Source organism: Triticum urartu, chromosome 3 (genome assembly GCF_003073215.2).
Source record: "Triticum urartu cultivar G1812 chromosome 3, Tu2.1, whole genome shotgun sequence".
NCBI lineage: Eukaryota > Viridiplantae > Streptophyta > Magnoliopsida > Poales > Poaceae > Triticum > Triticum urartu.
In genome coordinates this window covers 580,786,741-580,804,362 of record NC_053024.1, presented here as the reverse complement: position 1 = coordinate 580,804,362, position 17,622 = coordinate 580,786,741, and the positions used below count along the sequence as shown (strand labels likewise).

At 44.1% G+C, this 17,622-nt stretch overlaps 1 protein-coding gene across 1 annotated transcript; it reads left to right on the top strand.

Annotated features, from left to right (window-relative positions):
- Positions 1 to 503: 503 nt before the first annotated feature.
- Positions 504 to 3,125, top strand: LOC125545135. The gene is made up of 3 exons (XM_048709012.1): positions 504 to 667; positions 945 to 1,287; positions 2,519 to 3,125. The coding sequence occupies exons 2-3, from the start codon at positions 948 to 950 to the stop codon at positions 2,581 to 2,583; spliced, it is 405 nt and encodes a 134-aa protein (XP_048564969.1). The 5' UTR covers positions 504 to 667; positions 945 to 947; the 3' UTR covers positions 2,584 to 3,125.
- Positions 3,126 to 17,622: the final 14,497 nt, after the last annotated feature.

The window sequence follows — 17,622 nt, the reverse complement described above, 5'->3', positions numbered from 1 at the left end:
ACCCACCAGGGTTGAAATCCTGGTGCTCGCATTGTTCCTGGATTTATTTTAGGATTTCCGGCGATGCACTTTCAGTGAGAGGAGACGTTCTCGTCGACGACAAGGCGCATACGGTGACTTCGTAAATCTCAAGATGATATGCCGGCTCAGTCTCTCGGAGGTGCTCATAGGGGTAGGGTGTGCGTGTGTGCGTTCATAGGGATGAGTGTATGCGCGTGTATATGAGCGCTTGTGTTTGTACTGATGCTAAAAAAAGTAATTGTTATTTATAGATTATTAAGAACCAAAACTTGCAATTTTAGGCCGGCTGCTCGCAAACTGTAGCGAGCAGCTGGCCGCTCGCTAGACCGGTCCTAATTTTTTTCTCGGTCTTTCTCTCTCTCCTAGTCGGAACTAAATCAAATTAAATTAAATCGAAATCGGTTGGGGATTAGCAGTCGAGATTTCCGGTTGCTTATTTCGTCGGTAATTCCAACTCATATCGCCCCCGATTTGCTGCCCTGCCCTACTAGTACTTGTGCCCGACGTGTCGCCTCTCTCCTTCCCTTCGCTCCCACTTCTCCCCAACCCCTCCAACCCAAACCCATCTCAGCTCGTCCGTCCCCCTTGTCTTCGCCACTGGACACGACCGCAAACCCTAGGCGCCGCCGTCCTCCGAGGCCCCAAGGTACGCCCGCCGCCGACCACCTAGACAGGCCCGCCGCGCCGCGCCGTGTGGCGGCTCCGGGCCAGGGTTGTTCCTTCTCGTTTCATTTTCCTGCGCGGGCGGATTTCCCGGCGATTTATTTCTGGGTGGTTCGTTGTGATTGGATCAGGGGAATTAAACGAGGAGGAGGAGATCAGGGGATTTAGGTCTAGCCCCTCCCCCCCCATCCCGCCGCCGCCGTTGCCTCCTGATCCGATCCCCTTCCTCTATGCTTACTTTGTTTCTGGTTTCAGATCAGTTGATGGAGCAGCTTGACCAAGAAGCCCAGTCCAGAGCTCACTTGGAGGAGGAGCTTGTCAAGGAGAGGCAGGCCAACGCTCTTTTGCAGGAGCAGCTTCGAAAGAAGAACGAAGATGAAGCCGCGTACAAGCAGCAGATAGCAACTCTCATGCAGAGGAATCAAGCTGAAGAAAAGAAAAGAAAGAGTGACGTGGCCAAGCTCCAAGACGAGATAAGGAAGCTCACTGGTGTTCTTAAGGCTAGGCATGAGGAAGACAAGCTGAGCTGGGAGCGCATTCAAGGCGTCTTGAAGGCTTGGGATGATCGCAAAGCTGCTCGTGAAGCTTCAACTTCTTCTGGTGGTACGTAGTTCCCTTGTGAATCACTTAGGCTGCTGCCAATGCATTGGTGCTTAGATGAGGTGCTAAGCACATTAAATAGCTTAGCAACTATACTCCCCAATGCATAGGTGCTTAGCTTATGGTTGCTAAGCTTGCTTCATTTAATGATTTAACAACTAAAGCTCTTCATGTGTTGGTGGGCTCCTTTCTTTAAAATGTTTTGCCTAGGTTCACGCGCTTAGCATTGGATCTTCCTGGGGTCACCACACTCATCTTTCTCCTCTTAAATAACTTGCCACATCAGATTTTTTGCCTACGTGGAAGGCTTAGCACCTGTACAAGGTGGAGCATTGGGAAGGGCCTTATATATCCCTGGTTAGCTGTGCGTAATTGTTATTATAGAGAAATGTACAGCCATAGTCCGATTCTGGGTGAGTAAAAAAATATGTCCAGTCCTACAACCACATACTGTGTTATCACCATGGCCCTTGTTATTTGTGACCTCTAGTACAGAGAGTTTTATGTGCTTTGTTTTTTGAATGATCGCAAATTATCCCAGTTAAGACAAGTTATATATTTCAGAATAACAACAAGACATATAATTCAGAATAACTGCGCTCAAACTCCATTGGGGCCGATCCTGCTTCTCTACCACGGGATTCGGTTGGTGTGTAGAAGAGTTGGCCTTGAGGGGATTTTAGCAACTGCAGACAAGTTAACATCTGCCCATTTGAAACTTGTAACACTCGTGGATCTGTGGCATTGTTCATTGGCCACTGAGAGTAGAAACTGCATCTTGGCAGGAAACTTCTTCCTGTATCAACCATGAAGTGATAAAAGAAGCAAACAGTCACAAATAATGGTAGCTTAATATATTTTGGACCACATGTTATGTTTACTTAACAAAAGATTCTCTGCTCAAGAGGTGGTGGAAAGGGCCCAAAGAATGTTTTTGTGTGGTAAAGATGAATCTGTAGACCATTTGTTTTTTTTTCATGCTCTGTTGCCTCTCTTCTGCGGAGTTTAATTAATTTAATCTTCGATCTGTGCCCAGGTGTGAACTGGTTTGGTAGGTGGATTAAATTTTTTTGCTAAAAATGATCAGAAACTTGCTATGATTGGCGTGGGTTCTTTGATGTGGACTGTTTGGAAATGTCGCAGTGCTGTTATATTTGATGGCAAAAAATGTAATGATCATATGAATCTTGTTCAGTCTATGACATACTGGATTACTTCTTGGTCTATTTTACAGACAAAGGACCAAGCAAGAAGAATGCTGGAGCTGGGGTCAAGACTTCTCGAACAGGTGGCAAGTGAGGTTTATAGGGCATCACAAGGATTTGATAGCAAACAGCTAGTACGTCAAGCCGGAGCCTTCACTCACTCAGCTTGGGTCAGCACCGTATCTCTAATTGGCGGAGACGAACTCCAATCCACCCACTTCATTTGTTTCCCAAGGAGGGTCATCAGCGAGTCCGCTCTCCCCAAGGTAGTTAAAAGGCATAGGTACGCATTCCCCTGCACCAATGTACCGAAGCACTTTACCTTTAATCACTAGATGGGCTCGAGCCAGGGTCCTATTTTCATTCTCCATGACTTCAAAGCTGCTTCTCTTTATCAATGAGGATCAACATTGTGAGGATTCAAGCCTGAGGCTGCTTTGGTGGTGCGGATTTGTCTCCACAGGCGTTGATCTCCTTGTAATAGGTCTAGTCTGCTTGTTGATGCCTGTTTTGCTTAGGTGACACTCCTGTTGTGCGCCTCCCTCCTGTTGGCTTTTGTTTAGAGGGCTTAACTCCTACGTTGGATGCTGGATCTTATTACTTTGGGCTTCGTAAGTTAGCTGTTTGCTGCGTTTTTCATTTGTGTTTGTAGTTCTCATGACTTGCAGCTTGCTGCTTGGTTTCCCTTAATGGAATTCGGAGGGGGAAACCCTTCTTTGATACAAAAAGAACTTACTAGCACTAAGAATTTATCAGATCTGGATGTACAAAAGTTGCACCCTAAACCCCTACCGGCCAAGAAGGTGATGTTATATATAAATTAAAATTATGATGCCCAACTTTATTTTTCTAGCAACTTGAACACTTTGCCATACATACATATTGAGCTCTGCAAGGTTGGTAGTCAAGAAACAAAAGTATGGCAACCTAATAAGGAGTAATAAAGTTCAATTGACCTTTATTTTTCTAGCAACTTGAACACTTTGCCATGCTCGATTTTTCTCTAAGAAAATGCATGTCACTTTGGTACTCATCTATGCAGAAATCATATGAAGCTCATGTGACTTGTGTATGCACAAATCAGAAGCTCATGTAACTTGTGTATACACAAATCAGAAGCTCTTATGAATTGTCTATGCACAGATCATATGAACAGAACAATACACATAACACACTAACTGAACTTTTGCATAGGCACAATCATATATCAAACTAACAATGTATACATAAGTCACATGGACACAGCAATAATCACAATTGAAACATCTGCAAACATGTGCAAAAATATTACCCATTTACATGTACAGTAGATTCACCATGGTTGCCATGGGAGGACCTTGGGGAAGAAGCAACCAGTGTTGAGGTCGACTTTGCAGCTGGTGGGGGTGCAATGTCGGGTGCGGGCGGGGATGCAGCTTCGGGGTGGTGTTCTGGAAGGGAACCGGCAGGGATTGCCTTGTAGATGCCGGATCTAGTGGTGGAGTGGTGAGGAACACTAGATGAAAAAAAATCGTATGTCAGATTTGTTTGGCTACTTCTAGATGCTTCCACTCTAGTGTAGTGTTTCTTTTCTTTTCTTTTCTACCCTACCTGCTGTTTCTAGAGTTCTCTAGTTATAAGTAGCTTATAAGTAGCTGTGAGTAGAATGGTGAATCCTAAGTAATATTTTCTAAAGTATTCCAGTTATAAGTAGAAGTATGTGAAGGCTTCCCAAAGCCCTATAAATAGAGGTCCTCACCTCTACTTTGTAACCTAACTATGTACCCACTACCTATAATAGAACTTGTTGTTCTTATCTAAGATCATGGAGTAGATCTTGTGCTCTAGGAGTTCTGGATTGAACTCTTGCTGCCATATCAGCCTACATTCGCTACTAGAGCGATATCTAGTGCAGCATGTTGAAGTTGTTCCTTCAACACTTGTGTTGTACACATTGTAGCAGTAAGGTGGAGTTGCTCCTCCACAACCTTTGTGCTGTTTCAGGTGGTACCAGAGCCTCGTTGATCCATACTAGTTCTTGTTGTCCTCTTCGAGAGCAAGCTGCAGCAAGCAATGGAGCAATTGGAGAAGAGGATGGATGTTGCAGAACAACAAATCAAAGAGCTGCGTGAAGATCTTAATCGGAGATTTGACCAGCTGGTTTAGATGATAAAAAAGGTGTCCCCTGCTACCAATGAAGGAGATTCATCTAAAGAAGAAGAAGATGTTCATCAAAGAAGAAGGAGAGGTAATCTTGGAGCAAGACCGCCATAACAAAAGGTTGTTCAATGTGCTTCAAGAAGGCCAATTTATGTTGAAGTTTTTGAAGATGAAGAATATGATGATGCCCTTGAAGAACCAAATCTCTACGCATATCGGAGAGCACCCAATCCTACATATGCAAGAGATACATACAAGGATGAAAGCTGAGATCCCAAGTTTTAATGTAAATGTTGATATTGAAGGGTGCCTAGATTGGTTATATGAAGTGGAGACTTTCTTTGAGGTTATGGAGGTTCCGGAAGATCGTAGAGTTCCTCTGGTTGCATACAAGCTGAAAGGAGGAGCCGGTGCATGGTGGCATCGCGTTCAAGAAGAGCGCAGGCTGAGAGGAGAACCTCGTGTGAGAACTCGGAGGTGTCGTACGTTCGGTACTCGATCGATGGAGCGCGAAGAAAGTTCAACTACATCAATCGCGTTGTCAAACTCTTTCGCTTTCGGTCTACGAGGGTACAAGGACATACTCCCCCCTCATTGCTATGCATCTCCATGGATAGATCATTGTGTGTGCGTAGATTTTTTTTTGTTTTTCATGCAACGTTTCCCAACGTTTGAGCCTCGCAGAAAAGGAATACCATACGGAGTCCAAACGGAATAAAACTTCACGATAATTTTTCTTAGACTAGAAGACACCCAGGGGACTTGGAGTCCAAGTCAGAAGAGCCACAAGGCGGTGGCAAGGGTGGGAGGCGCGCCCTAGGGGGGGTGCCCCTACCTTGTGGGGCCCTCGGGACTCCCCTGACCTACATCTTTCTCCTATAAATTCACATATATTCCAAAACCACCAGAGGCATTCACGAAAACACTTTTTCACCGCCACAACCTTCTGTTCTCGTGAGATCCCATCTTGGGCCTTTCCTGGCATCCTGCAGGAGGGAGAATCGATCACGAAGGGTTTCTACATCAACTCCATTGCCCTTCCGAAAAAGCGTGAGTAGTTTACCTCATACCTACGAGTCCATAGCTAGTAGCTAGATGGCTTCTTCTCTCTCTTTGATTCTCAATACCACGTTCTCCTCGATGTTCTTGGAGATCTATCCAATGTAATCTTCTTTTGCGGTGTGTTTGTCGAGATCCGATGAATTGTGAATTTATGATCAGCTTATCTATAAATATTATTTGAATCTTCTCTCAGTTCTTTTATGCATAATTTAATATCTTTGTAATTCTCTTCGAATTATCAATTTGATTTGGCCAATTAGATTGGTTTTCTTACAATGGGAGAGGTGCTTAACTTTGGGTTCAATTTTGCGTGATTTCACCTAGTGACAAAGTAGGGGTAGCGAGACACGTATTGCATTGTTGCCATCAAGAATAAAAAGATGGGGTTTTCACTATATTGCTTAGTTAATTAATAATCCCAAGTGCAAGGAATCATCGTAGCAATTTCCAAAGGTGGAAATGATAAGTATGGAGTGTCGAACCCACAAGGAGCTAAAGGTAAGATCAATATTCTCTCAAGTCCTATCTGCCACTAATACGACTCTACGTACACTGAACGTTTGCTTTCAACTACAAACGAGAAATAAAATTACGTTGTGGGTATGAAGAGGGTAACTTTGCATGATATCAAAAAACTAAAATATAAAAGTAGGTGTTGTTATCATAAAGTTGGAATATAATAATATATATTATAAATAGCGAGTGTGGAATAATGATGGGTCGGTGTGCGGAATTGTCCTAGGCAATTGTTAACAAGATCGGTAATCATTATTGCAATTTCATATGAGGGAGAGGCATAAGCTAACATACTTTCTCTTCTTGGATCATATGCACTTATGATTGGGACTCTAGCAAGCATCCGCAACTACTAAAGATCATTAAGGTAAAACCAACCATAGCATTAAAGTATCAAGTACCCTTTATCTCATATGCAACAACCCCTTACTCGGGTTTAAACTTCTATCACTCTAGCAACCCACTATAAGCGAATCATTAACGTATTGCAACACCCTATAGCGGGAATCCCCCACGTGTGCGCGGCATGGAAGGCACCATAGGACAACACCAGAGTAAACACATACAACTCAAACCAATATATATATCATCAATCAACCCAAAGGACAAAATAAATCTACTCAAAACATCATAGGATGGGAACACATCATTGTATCATAATATGTGGCCTAAAGCACCATGTTCAAGTAGGGGATTACAGCGGGGTGCGGGAGAGTGGACCGCGTAAAAGAGATGCGGATGGTGATGATGATGGTGATGTTGATGAAGACGATCACCGCGATGATGGTTCCCCGATGGCACTACGGCACCACCGAGAGAGAGGGGGACAGGATCTCCCCCTTGTGCTTCCTCATTCATGGCCTTCCCCCTAGATGCGGAAAGGTTCTCCCTCTAGTTCTTGGCCTCCATGGCGATGATGGCCTCTCCGGGATTCTCCTCCATGGCCACCGGTGATGATGGCCCCCTCCGGCAGGGTGCCAGAAAGGGCCTAGATTGGTTTTTCGTGGCTACAGAGGCTTACAGCGGCGGTACTTCCGATCTCTCTTTTGTTCTGGGGGTTTTAGGATTTATAGGAGGGGTTGGCGTCGGTTTCATGTCAGGGGGCCTCACGAGGCGATCACAAGGTCGGAGGGCGTGCCCTAGGGGGGTGGGGGCGCCCTCCACCCTTGTGGTTAGCCTAGGACTCTTCTTCCATATATTTTTCTTCCAGTATTTTATATTTTCTAGAAAAATTCTTTGTTAATTTTCAACTCGTTTCGAGAACTTTTATTTCTGTACAAAAACACCACCACTGTAGTTTTGCTGAAAACAACGTCAGTCTGAGTTAGTTCTAATCAAATCATACCAAAATCATATAGAATTGTTGTAAACATGGCATGAATACTTCATAAATTATAGATACGTTGAAGACGTATCAGCATCCCCAAGCTTAATTCCTGCTCGTTCTCGAGTAGGCAAATGATGAAAGAAATAATTTATGAAGTGTGAATGCTATCAAATGCACAAGTTTGATCAATGAAAGTTCCAAGCACCTTTTCTAGCATTATTCTTTATTATAAATAGTAGCTCATCTTCATAAAACTTCTCATGATCAAGTAACGAGCTATTCACATGTTAAACTATGGACCATAAACTTTCTTGAAAATTAACAAACCATGTTCTTAGTCATCAAACAATTGCAATTCATCTTATTTTCAGGAAGGGTCTATGTAAGAGCTTTGATTTAGCAAATTCCACATACTCAACTATCATTTAATATTTCACAATTGCTAACACTCACGTGATATTTATGGGTTCAAAGTTTCAAGCGGACACAGAGAAAGATAGGGGCTTATAGTTTCATCTCCCAACCTTTTACCTCAAGGGTAATGTCAACAATAATACTCTATGAAAACCTACATCCGAGTGGATATAAATATCCGGATCACTCCAACACATAGTGCTTGCCAAAGAAAAAAGTGTAAAAAGGAAAGGTGATGATCACCATGACTCTTGTATAAGGGTAGAAGATAAAAGTAAAAGATAGACCCTTCGCAGAGGGAAGCAGAGGTTGTCATGCGCTTTTATGGTTGGATGCACAGAATCTTAATGCAAAATAATGTCACTTTATGTTGCCGCTTGTGATAAAGACCTTTATTATGCAGTCCGTCGTTTTTATTTATTCCATATCACAAGTTCGTATAAAGCTTATTTACTTCACACTAATAGATCATACATATTTAGAGAGCAATTTTTATTGTTTGCACTGATGAAAACTTATTTGAAGGATCTTACTCAATCCATAGATAGGTATGGTGGACTCTCATGGCAAAACTGGTTTAAGGGATGTTTGGAATTACAAGTAGTATCCCAACTTGGTGCAAAGAATTTGGCTAGCATGATGGGGAAAGGCAATCTCAACATGTTGGATGTTCCATGACAATATAACTTATATTTGGATATAAGAAAACATAACTCATTGTGTTGTCTTCCTTGTACAACGTCAACTTTGTAACATGTCATATTTTAACAAGTGCTCACAATTATAAAAGATGTCCAAGATAGTATATTTATATGTGAAATCTCTCTTTCTTCAATATTCTTTCATGAATTGTCCAAGTGACCGATGTTGAGTTTGCTAACTTTCAATAAATTTTACCACCTATACTTTTTATAAGTGAAGTCATTACTCCCCATGGGATAAGCATATGAATCATATAAAATTTTAGATCTATGATATTCAATTCATTCACCCATTTACTCATAGGATATAAGTGAAGCACGTGAGTAAATGATAAAGTACTCCAAAAAGATATAAGTGAAGGACAATGAGTAGTCAAATAATTAACTAGCCATGGGAGGACTCTCTGTTTTTCAAGATTTCAGATCCAATGACTTTATTCAAACAGCAAGTAAAATGAAAATACGCTTCAAACAAAACACATATCATGTGACGAATAAAAATATAGCTCCGAGTAAGGTATACCGATGGTTTTGAAGACGAAATAGGGATGCCTTCCGGGGCATCCCCAAGCTTAGGTGCTTGAGTCCTCCTTGAATATTACATTGGGGTGCCTTGGGCATCCCCAAGCTTAGGGTTTTTCCACTCCTTATTCTCCTCGTATCGATATCTCACCCAAAACTTGAAAACTTTAATCACACAAAACTTAACTGGACTTCGTGAGATGGGTTATTATGATAAAGAGTAAATCATTCACTTTGCTACTGTCAAAGGCAAGATTCATAATTGTTCTCACACAATGCCTACTGTACCATTTCATTTCTACAATTTACATTGAGCAATATAAGCCATAGAAACTAGAAAACAAGCAAACTATGCATTGAAAACAGAATCTGCTAGAAATAGAACAGTTTGTAATGATCTGAACAACAACCATACTTCTGCTACTCCAAAAATTCTGAAAAAATAGGAAAACCCAGGAAATTTATATATCAATCCTGTTTAAAAAATTCAGATCAAAATCACGCTTCTATGATTTATTACAATTCTGGCAATGAGCGCAAAAGTTTCTGTTTTTCAGCAAGATCAAATCAAGTATCACCGTAAGCTATCCCAAAAATCTTACTTGGCACTTTATTAAAACAAAAGCTATAAAAAATTATTAATACAGTAGCTTAATCATGTTAGCACACAAAAACAGTAAGGATAAATGTTGGGTTGTCTCCCAACAAGCACTTTTCTTTAATGCCGTTTTAGCTAGGCATGATATTCAAATGATACTCTTCCAAGCCCAATTTCGATAATCATTTTATTTATACTCTAAAAGATATAAGTGAAGTTCATAGAGCATTCTACAAATAATATAAATTTACCAATATCCAAGCTCAAAATATATAAGTTAAGTACACGAAGTATTGTATAAAGTTATACTCAAAAGATTTAAGTGAAGCACAAAGAACATTCTATAAAGCCATACTCAGAGAATTTAAGTGAAGCACAAAGAGCATTCTACAAATCAATGAAGGGCTATCACATACTAGCATGGATCATAAAGGAAAATAAAGGAAAAATAAACACAAAATACGCATGTCATGTGAACAAAACAAAAACCAAGGTATACCGATAATTGTTTGGAGAAGAAAGATGGGATGCCAATCGGGGCATCTCCAAGCTTAGATGCTTGAGTATCCTTGAAATATTTACTTGGGGTGCCTTGGGCATCCCCAAGCTTGAGCTCTTGCCTCTTCTTATTCTTCTCATATCGGTAACTCCTCGTTCTTTGAACACTTCATCCACACAAAACTTAACAAACAATTTTGTGAGATCCGTTAGTATAATAAAACAAATCACTACCCATAGGTACTGATGAAGCTATGAACCTAGGGTAGGGTCATGGACCAGTCCTAACTGCCCTACCCAAGGACATCTCTAGAAGAAATCATCTTTCAATCGACTTGAAGGTGTCCCACTCGACAGACTTGAAGACACTCGACCAAGAAGCATCACTCGACCGAGACCCAACCACTCAACGGCCAGGAGACCTAAAGGCGCCCCGCACGCTAACGGTCGGTCATTAAGTAGCTTTTATGGTCATCATAGCACTTTATTACTAGCGTTACCAGAAACGCCCTGCCTTAATGTACATTGAACCCTTCGTAACGTGGGCTGGCCGGGTTCCTGGCGCACTCTATATAAGCCACCCCCTCCTCCGAGACAAGGGTTCGCACCTCTGTAACTCATACACACATAATCCAGTCGACCGCCTCCGGGCACCGAGACGTAGGGCTGTTACTTCCTCCGAGAAGGGCCTGAACTTGTAAACCTTGCGTCTTTACAACCTCTCCATAGCTAAGACCTCGCCTCTCCATACTTACCCCCTATATCACTGTCAGAGTTAGAACCATGACAGTTGGCGCCCACCGTGGGGCGAGGAGTCTTAGCGCCTAGTTTGAGAAGTTGCGATTTTTTTCCGATCTCCTTGATCATGGTTTCGGGCAGAGCTTTGGTGGAGGGCCGCGAGATCCGTCTCGGCACGCTCACGTTCATCGCCGACGACTCCGCTTGGCTTCCGGAGGCTCCACTCGACGTCGACGCGCTCCCTGTCCGCGGGGCGACGCACTTTCGCGCATGCGTCCGTGGTGTCCTCCTGCGGCAGCCGTCGACCCAGTATCGGTCGGCTCCCGTGGCATCTCCCCACCCTGTTTCTCGCCGACGCAAGCGCTCTGGTCGGTCGAGGCTTCAGAGGTGGGTGAGGCATGCGGTGGCCCGCCAGTCGGCCACCCCACAAGTCGCGGCAATCGAGCCCGATGAATCCCTCTACGGCCTGTTCGACCTGTCGACTAGCTCCACAGAGACCGCATCCGAATGCGACAGCAGTGACCCAGCTGCAGAGGTTCTGGTGATCGATGGGCCACACAGTCCTCCCGGTTTCCCCCGCACTGACGGAGGCGCGGATGGGGGTGACCCGTCGCGTCCTCACGAGGAGTATCTCCCCGAGCCTCTCACATCGTTGCAGCGGGAGGAACTTCGCCACCGGAACATGGATGCACTCCACACTCCTATCGTTGGAGAAACCCCCGAGGCCCGAGCCTTAGAGGACGCGCGCTTGGCAAACTTGGCTGAGCGCACTCGACTGGAGAACCTCCAGCGAGCACTCGACAAGCGTGCGCGACAACGGGTTCCAGAATCCAGTCGACGTCAGCTCTTTCCGCCCCCGCAGGTATATCGTACTCCGATTCAGAATTTGGCGGCTGCGGCTCGTATAGCAGAGTCGATTCAGCCCTCCCAGTCAGAGGCTGGTAGAGGCTTGTTGCAAATCAGAGCGTTGCTCCGGGCAGCGGGAGACCAGAATTCTGCTGTTTCTCAGTCGCGGAACAGGATCCACAGTCGATCCGTTGCAGCAGATACAGTCTAGTCGGCTCACAGCCCAAGATCGCCTCTGAGGCGTGAGGGACGTGGAGACCGGCATGATCAGTACAGAAGGAATGAGCAGTATGATCACCGATTCGATCGTGATGATCGACGTCGAGTGCCAACCCCTCTCCCGAGGAGTGGATCGTATGTGCCTCAACAGCAGGCGGACAGACGCCCTCATAATGTTGGGCGGGGGATTCTGATCGACCCCAGGGAACCAGGCTTTGATGCGAGATCCATTCTCGTTCAAGGTTTGGTCGACAGGAATAGAGCTCACCGAGAAGGCCACGACAGAGATGCGCCTACCAGTAGCAGAGTACATGTTTCAGGGCCGGAGTGTTTCAGTCGAGCCATCAGAGCCGCTGTAATTCCTCCCAACTTTAGGTTGGCGACTGGAGTTAGTAAGTTCACCGGTGAGTCCAAGCCCGATACTTGGCTCGAAGATTACCGAGTGGCTGTCCAGATTGGCGGTGGGAACGATGAGGTAGCCATGAAGCACCTGCCTCTCATGTTAGAAGGCTCGGCCAGAGCGTGGCTGAATCAGTTAGCACCCAACAGCATTTACACTTGGGAGGATCTTGTTGGGGAACGTAGCAGAAATTCAAAATTTTCCTATGTGTCACCAAGATCTATCTATGGAGAGACTAGCAACGAGGGGAAGGAGAGGATCTACATACCCTTGTAGATCGCGCGCGGAAGCGTTCAAGAGAACGGGGTTGATGGAGTCGTACTCGTCGTGATTCAAATCACCGATGATCCTAGCGCCGAACGGACGGCACCTCCGCGTTCAACACACGTACGGAACGGAGACGTCTCCCATGCCTTGATCCAGCAAGGAGGAGGGAGAGGTTGATGGAGATCCAGCAGCACGACGGCGTGGTGGAAGTAGCGGGATTCCAACAGGGCTTCGCTAAGCGCTGCGGGAGGAGGTAGATGTGTCACGGGAGGGAGAGGGAGGCGCCAGGCCTTAGATTGGTTTGCTCCTCCTTTTTCCCCACTATATTATAGGGCCAAGGGAGAGGGGGAGGCGCAGCCCTTGCCCCTTCCTCCAAGGAAGGGTGCGGCCAAGGGTGGGGAGGAGTCCATCCTCCCCAAGGCACCTCGGAGGTGCCTTCCCCTTTTAGGACTCTCCCCTTTTTTTCCCATCTCTTGGCGCATGGGCCTCTTGGGGCTGGTGCCCTTGGCCCATATAGGCCAAGGCACAACCCCTACAGCCCATGTGGCCCCCCGGGGCAGGTGGCCCCACCCGGTGGACCCCCGGGACCCTTCCGGTGGTCCCGGTACAATACCGATGACCCCGAAACTTGTCCCGATGGCCGAAATAGCACTTCCTATATATAATTCTTTACCTCCGGACCATTCCGGAACTCCTCGTGACGTCCGGGATTCTCATCCGGGACTCCGAACAACATTCGGTAACCACATACAAACTTCCTTTATAACCCTAGCGTCATTGAACCTTAAGTGTCCTACGGGTTCGGGAACCATGCAGACATGACCGAGACGTTCTCCGGTCAATAACCAACAGCGGGATCTGGATACCCATGTTGGTTCCCACATGTTCCATGATGATCTCATCGGATGAACCACGATGTCGAGGATTTGATCAATCCCGTATACAATTCCCTTTGTCTAGCGGTATTGTACTTGCCCGAGATTCGATCGTCGGTATCCCGATACCTTGTTCAATCTCGTTACCGGCAAGTCTCTTTTACTCGTTCCGTAACACATCATCCCGTGATCAACTCCTTGGTCACATTGTGCACATTATGATGATGTCCTACCGAGTGGGCCCAGAGATACCTCTCCGTTTACACGGAGTGACAAATCCCAGTCTCGATTCGTGCCAACCCAACAGACACTTTCGGAGATACCTGTAGTGTACCTTTATAGCCACCCAGTTACGTTGTGACGTTTGATACACCCAAAGCATTCCTACGGTATCCGGGAGTTGCACAATCTCATGGTCTAAGGAAATGATACTTGACATTAGAAAAGCTATAGCATATGAACTACACGATCTAGTGCTATGCTTAGGATTGGGTCTTGTCCATCACATCATTCTCCTAATGATGTGATCCCGTTATCAACGACATCCAATGTCCATGGTTAGGAAACGTAACCATCTATTGATCAACGAGCTAGTCAACTAGAGGCTTACTAGGGACATGGTGTTGTCTATGTATCCACACATGTATCTGAGTTTCCTATTAATACAATTATAGCATGGATAAAGACAATTATCATGAACAAGGAAATATAATAATAACCAATTTATTATTGCCTCTAGGGCATATTTCCAACAGTCTCCCACTTGCACTAGAGTCAATAATCTAGTTCACATCGCCATGTGATTAACACTCACGGGTCACATCGTCATGTGACTAACACCCAAGAGTTTACTAGAGTCAGTAGTCTAGTTCACATCACTATGTGATTAACACTCAATGAGTTTTAGGTTTGATCATGTTGCTTGTGAGAGAGGTTTTAGTCAACGGGTCCGAACCTTTCAGATCCGTGTGTGCTTTACAAATCTCTATGTCATCTCCTAGATGTAGCTACCACGTTCTATTTGGGGCTACTCCAAATAACTGTTCTACTTGGAGCTATTCTAAATTGTTGCTCCATTATATGTATCCGGTATCTCTACTCAGAGCTATCCGGATAGGTGTTAAGCTTGCATCGACGTAACCTTTTACGACGAACTCTTTTACCACCTCCATAATCGAGAAAATTCCTTAGTCCACTAGTTACTAAGGATAACTTTGACCGCTGTCCTGTGATCCATACTTGGATCATTCTTGTACCCCTTGACTGACTCATGGCAAGGCACACTTCAGGTGCAGTACACAGCATAGCATACTGTAGAGCCTACGTCTTAAGCATAGGGGACGACTTTCGTCCTTTCTCTCTATTCTGCCATGGTCGAGCTTTAAGTCTTAACTTCATACCTTACAACTCAGGCAAGAACTCCTTCTTTGACTGATCCATCTTGAACAGCTTCAAGATCATGTCAAGGTATGTGCTCATTTGAAAGTACCATTAAGCGTTTTGATCTATCCTTATAGATCTTGATGCTCAATGTTCAAGTAGCTTAATCCTGGCTTTCCATTGAAAAACACTTTCCAAATAACCCTATATGCTTTCCAGAAATTCTACGTCATTTCCGATCAACAATATGTTAAAACATATACTCATCAGAAATTCTATAGTGCTCCCACTCACTTCTTTGGAATTACAAGTTTCTCATAAACTTTGTATACACCCAAAATCTTTGATCATCTCATCAAAGCATACATTCCAACTCCGAGATGCTTACTCCAGTCCTTAGAAGGATTGCTGGAGCTTTGCATACTTATTAGCATCTTTCAGGATTGACAAAACCTTCCGGTTGTATCACATACAACCTTTCCTCAAGAAAATCGTCGAGGAAACAATGTTTTGACATCCTATCTGCAAGATTTCATAAATAATGCAGTAATTGCTAATATAATTCCAACAGACTCTTAGCATCGCTACGAGTGAGAAAATCTCACCGTAGTCAACTCCTTGAACTTGTCGGAAAACATCTTAACGACAAGTCGAGCTTTCTTAACGGTGATACTTACCATCATTGTCCGTCTTCCTTTTAAAATCCATCTACACTCAACAGCCTTACGACCATCGAGCTGTTCTGCCAAAGTCTACACTTTGTTTTCATACATGGATCCTCTCTCGGATTTTATGGTCTCGAGCCATTTATCGGAATCCGGGCCCACCATCGCTTCTCCATAGCTCGTAGGTTCATTGTTGTCTAGCAACATGACTTCCAAGACAGGATTACGTACCACTCTGAAGTAGTACACATCCTTGTCATCCCACGAGGTTTGGGAGTGACTTGATCCGAAGTTTCATGATCACCATCATAAGCTTCCACTTCAATTGGTGTAGGTGCCACAGGAACAACTTCCTGTGCCCTGCCACACACTAGTTGAAGAGACGGTTCAATAACCTCATCAAGTCTCCACCATCCTCCCACTCAATTCTTTCGAGAGAAACTTTTCCTCGAGAAAGGACCTGATTCTAGAAACAATTCCTTGTTGCTTTCGAATCTGAGACAGGAGGTATACCCAACTGTTTTGGGTGTCCTATGAAGATGCATTTATCCGCTTTGGGTTCGAGCTTATCATCCTGAAACTTTTTCACATAAGCGTCGCAGCCCCAAACTTTTAAGAAATGACAGCTTAGGTTTCTCTAAACCATAGTTCATACGGTGTCATCTCATCGGAATTACGTGGTGCCCTATTTAAAGTGAATGTGGTTGTCTCTAATGCTTAACCCATAAACTATTGTGGTAATTCGATAAGAGACATCATGGTATGCATCATATCCAATAGGGTGCAGTTATGATGTTCGGACACACCATCACACTATGGTGTTCCAGGCTGTATTAGTTGTGAAACAATTTCCACAATGTCTTAATTCTGTGCCAAACTCGCAATTCAGATATTCATCTCTATGATCATATCATAGATATTTTTATCCTCTTATCACGACGGTCTTTTAACTTCACCCTGAAATTACTTGAACCTTTCAATAATTCAGACTCGTGATTCATCAAGTAAATGTACTCAACATCTACTCAAACCATCTGTGAAGTAAGAACATAACGATGTCCACTACACGCCTCAGCACTCATTGGACTGCACACATCAAAAATGTATTACTTCCAACAAGTTGCTTTCTTGTTCCATTTTACTGAAAACGAGGCTTTCAGTCATCTTGCCCATGTGGTATGATTTGCATGTCTCAAGCGATTCAAAATCAAGCGAGTACAAAACGGTCCATTTGCATGGAGTTTCTTCATGCATATATACCAATAGACATGGTTCGCATGTCCCAAACTTTTCAAAAACGAGTGAGCCCAAAGATCCATCAACATGGAGCTTCTTCATGCGTTTTATACCGATATGACTTACGTGGCAGTGCCACAAGTAGGTGGTACTATCATTACTATCTTTTGGCATGAACATGTGTATCACTACGATCGAGATTCAATAAACCATTCATTTTAGGTGTAAGACCATTGAAGGTATTATTCAAATAAACAGAGTAACCATTATTCTCCTTAAATGAATAACCGTATTGCGATAGACATAATCCAATCATGTCTATGCTCAACACAAACACCAATCTCGATGGTAGAAGGAGCGTGCGACGCTTGATCGTATCAACATTGGAAACACTTCCAACACATATCATTAGCTCACCTTTAGCTAGTCTCCGTTTATTCCGTAGCTTTTATTTCGAGTTACTAACACTTAGCAACCGAACCAGTATCTAATACCCTGGTGCTACTAGGAGTACTAGTAAAGTACACATCAACACAATGTATATCCAATATACTTCTATTGACCTTGCCAGCCTTCTAATCTACCAAGTATCTAGGGTAATTCTGCTCCAGTGGCTGTTCCCTTTATTACAGAAGCACTTAGTCTCGGGTTTGGGTTCAACCTTGGGTTTCTTCACTAGAGCAGCAGCTGAATTGCCATTTCATGAAGTATCCCTTCTTGCCCTTGCCCT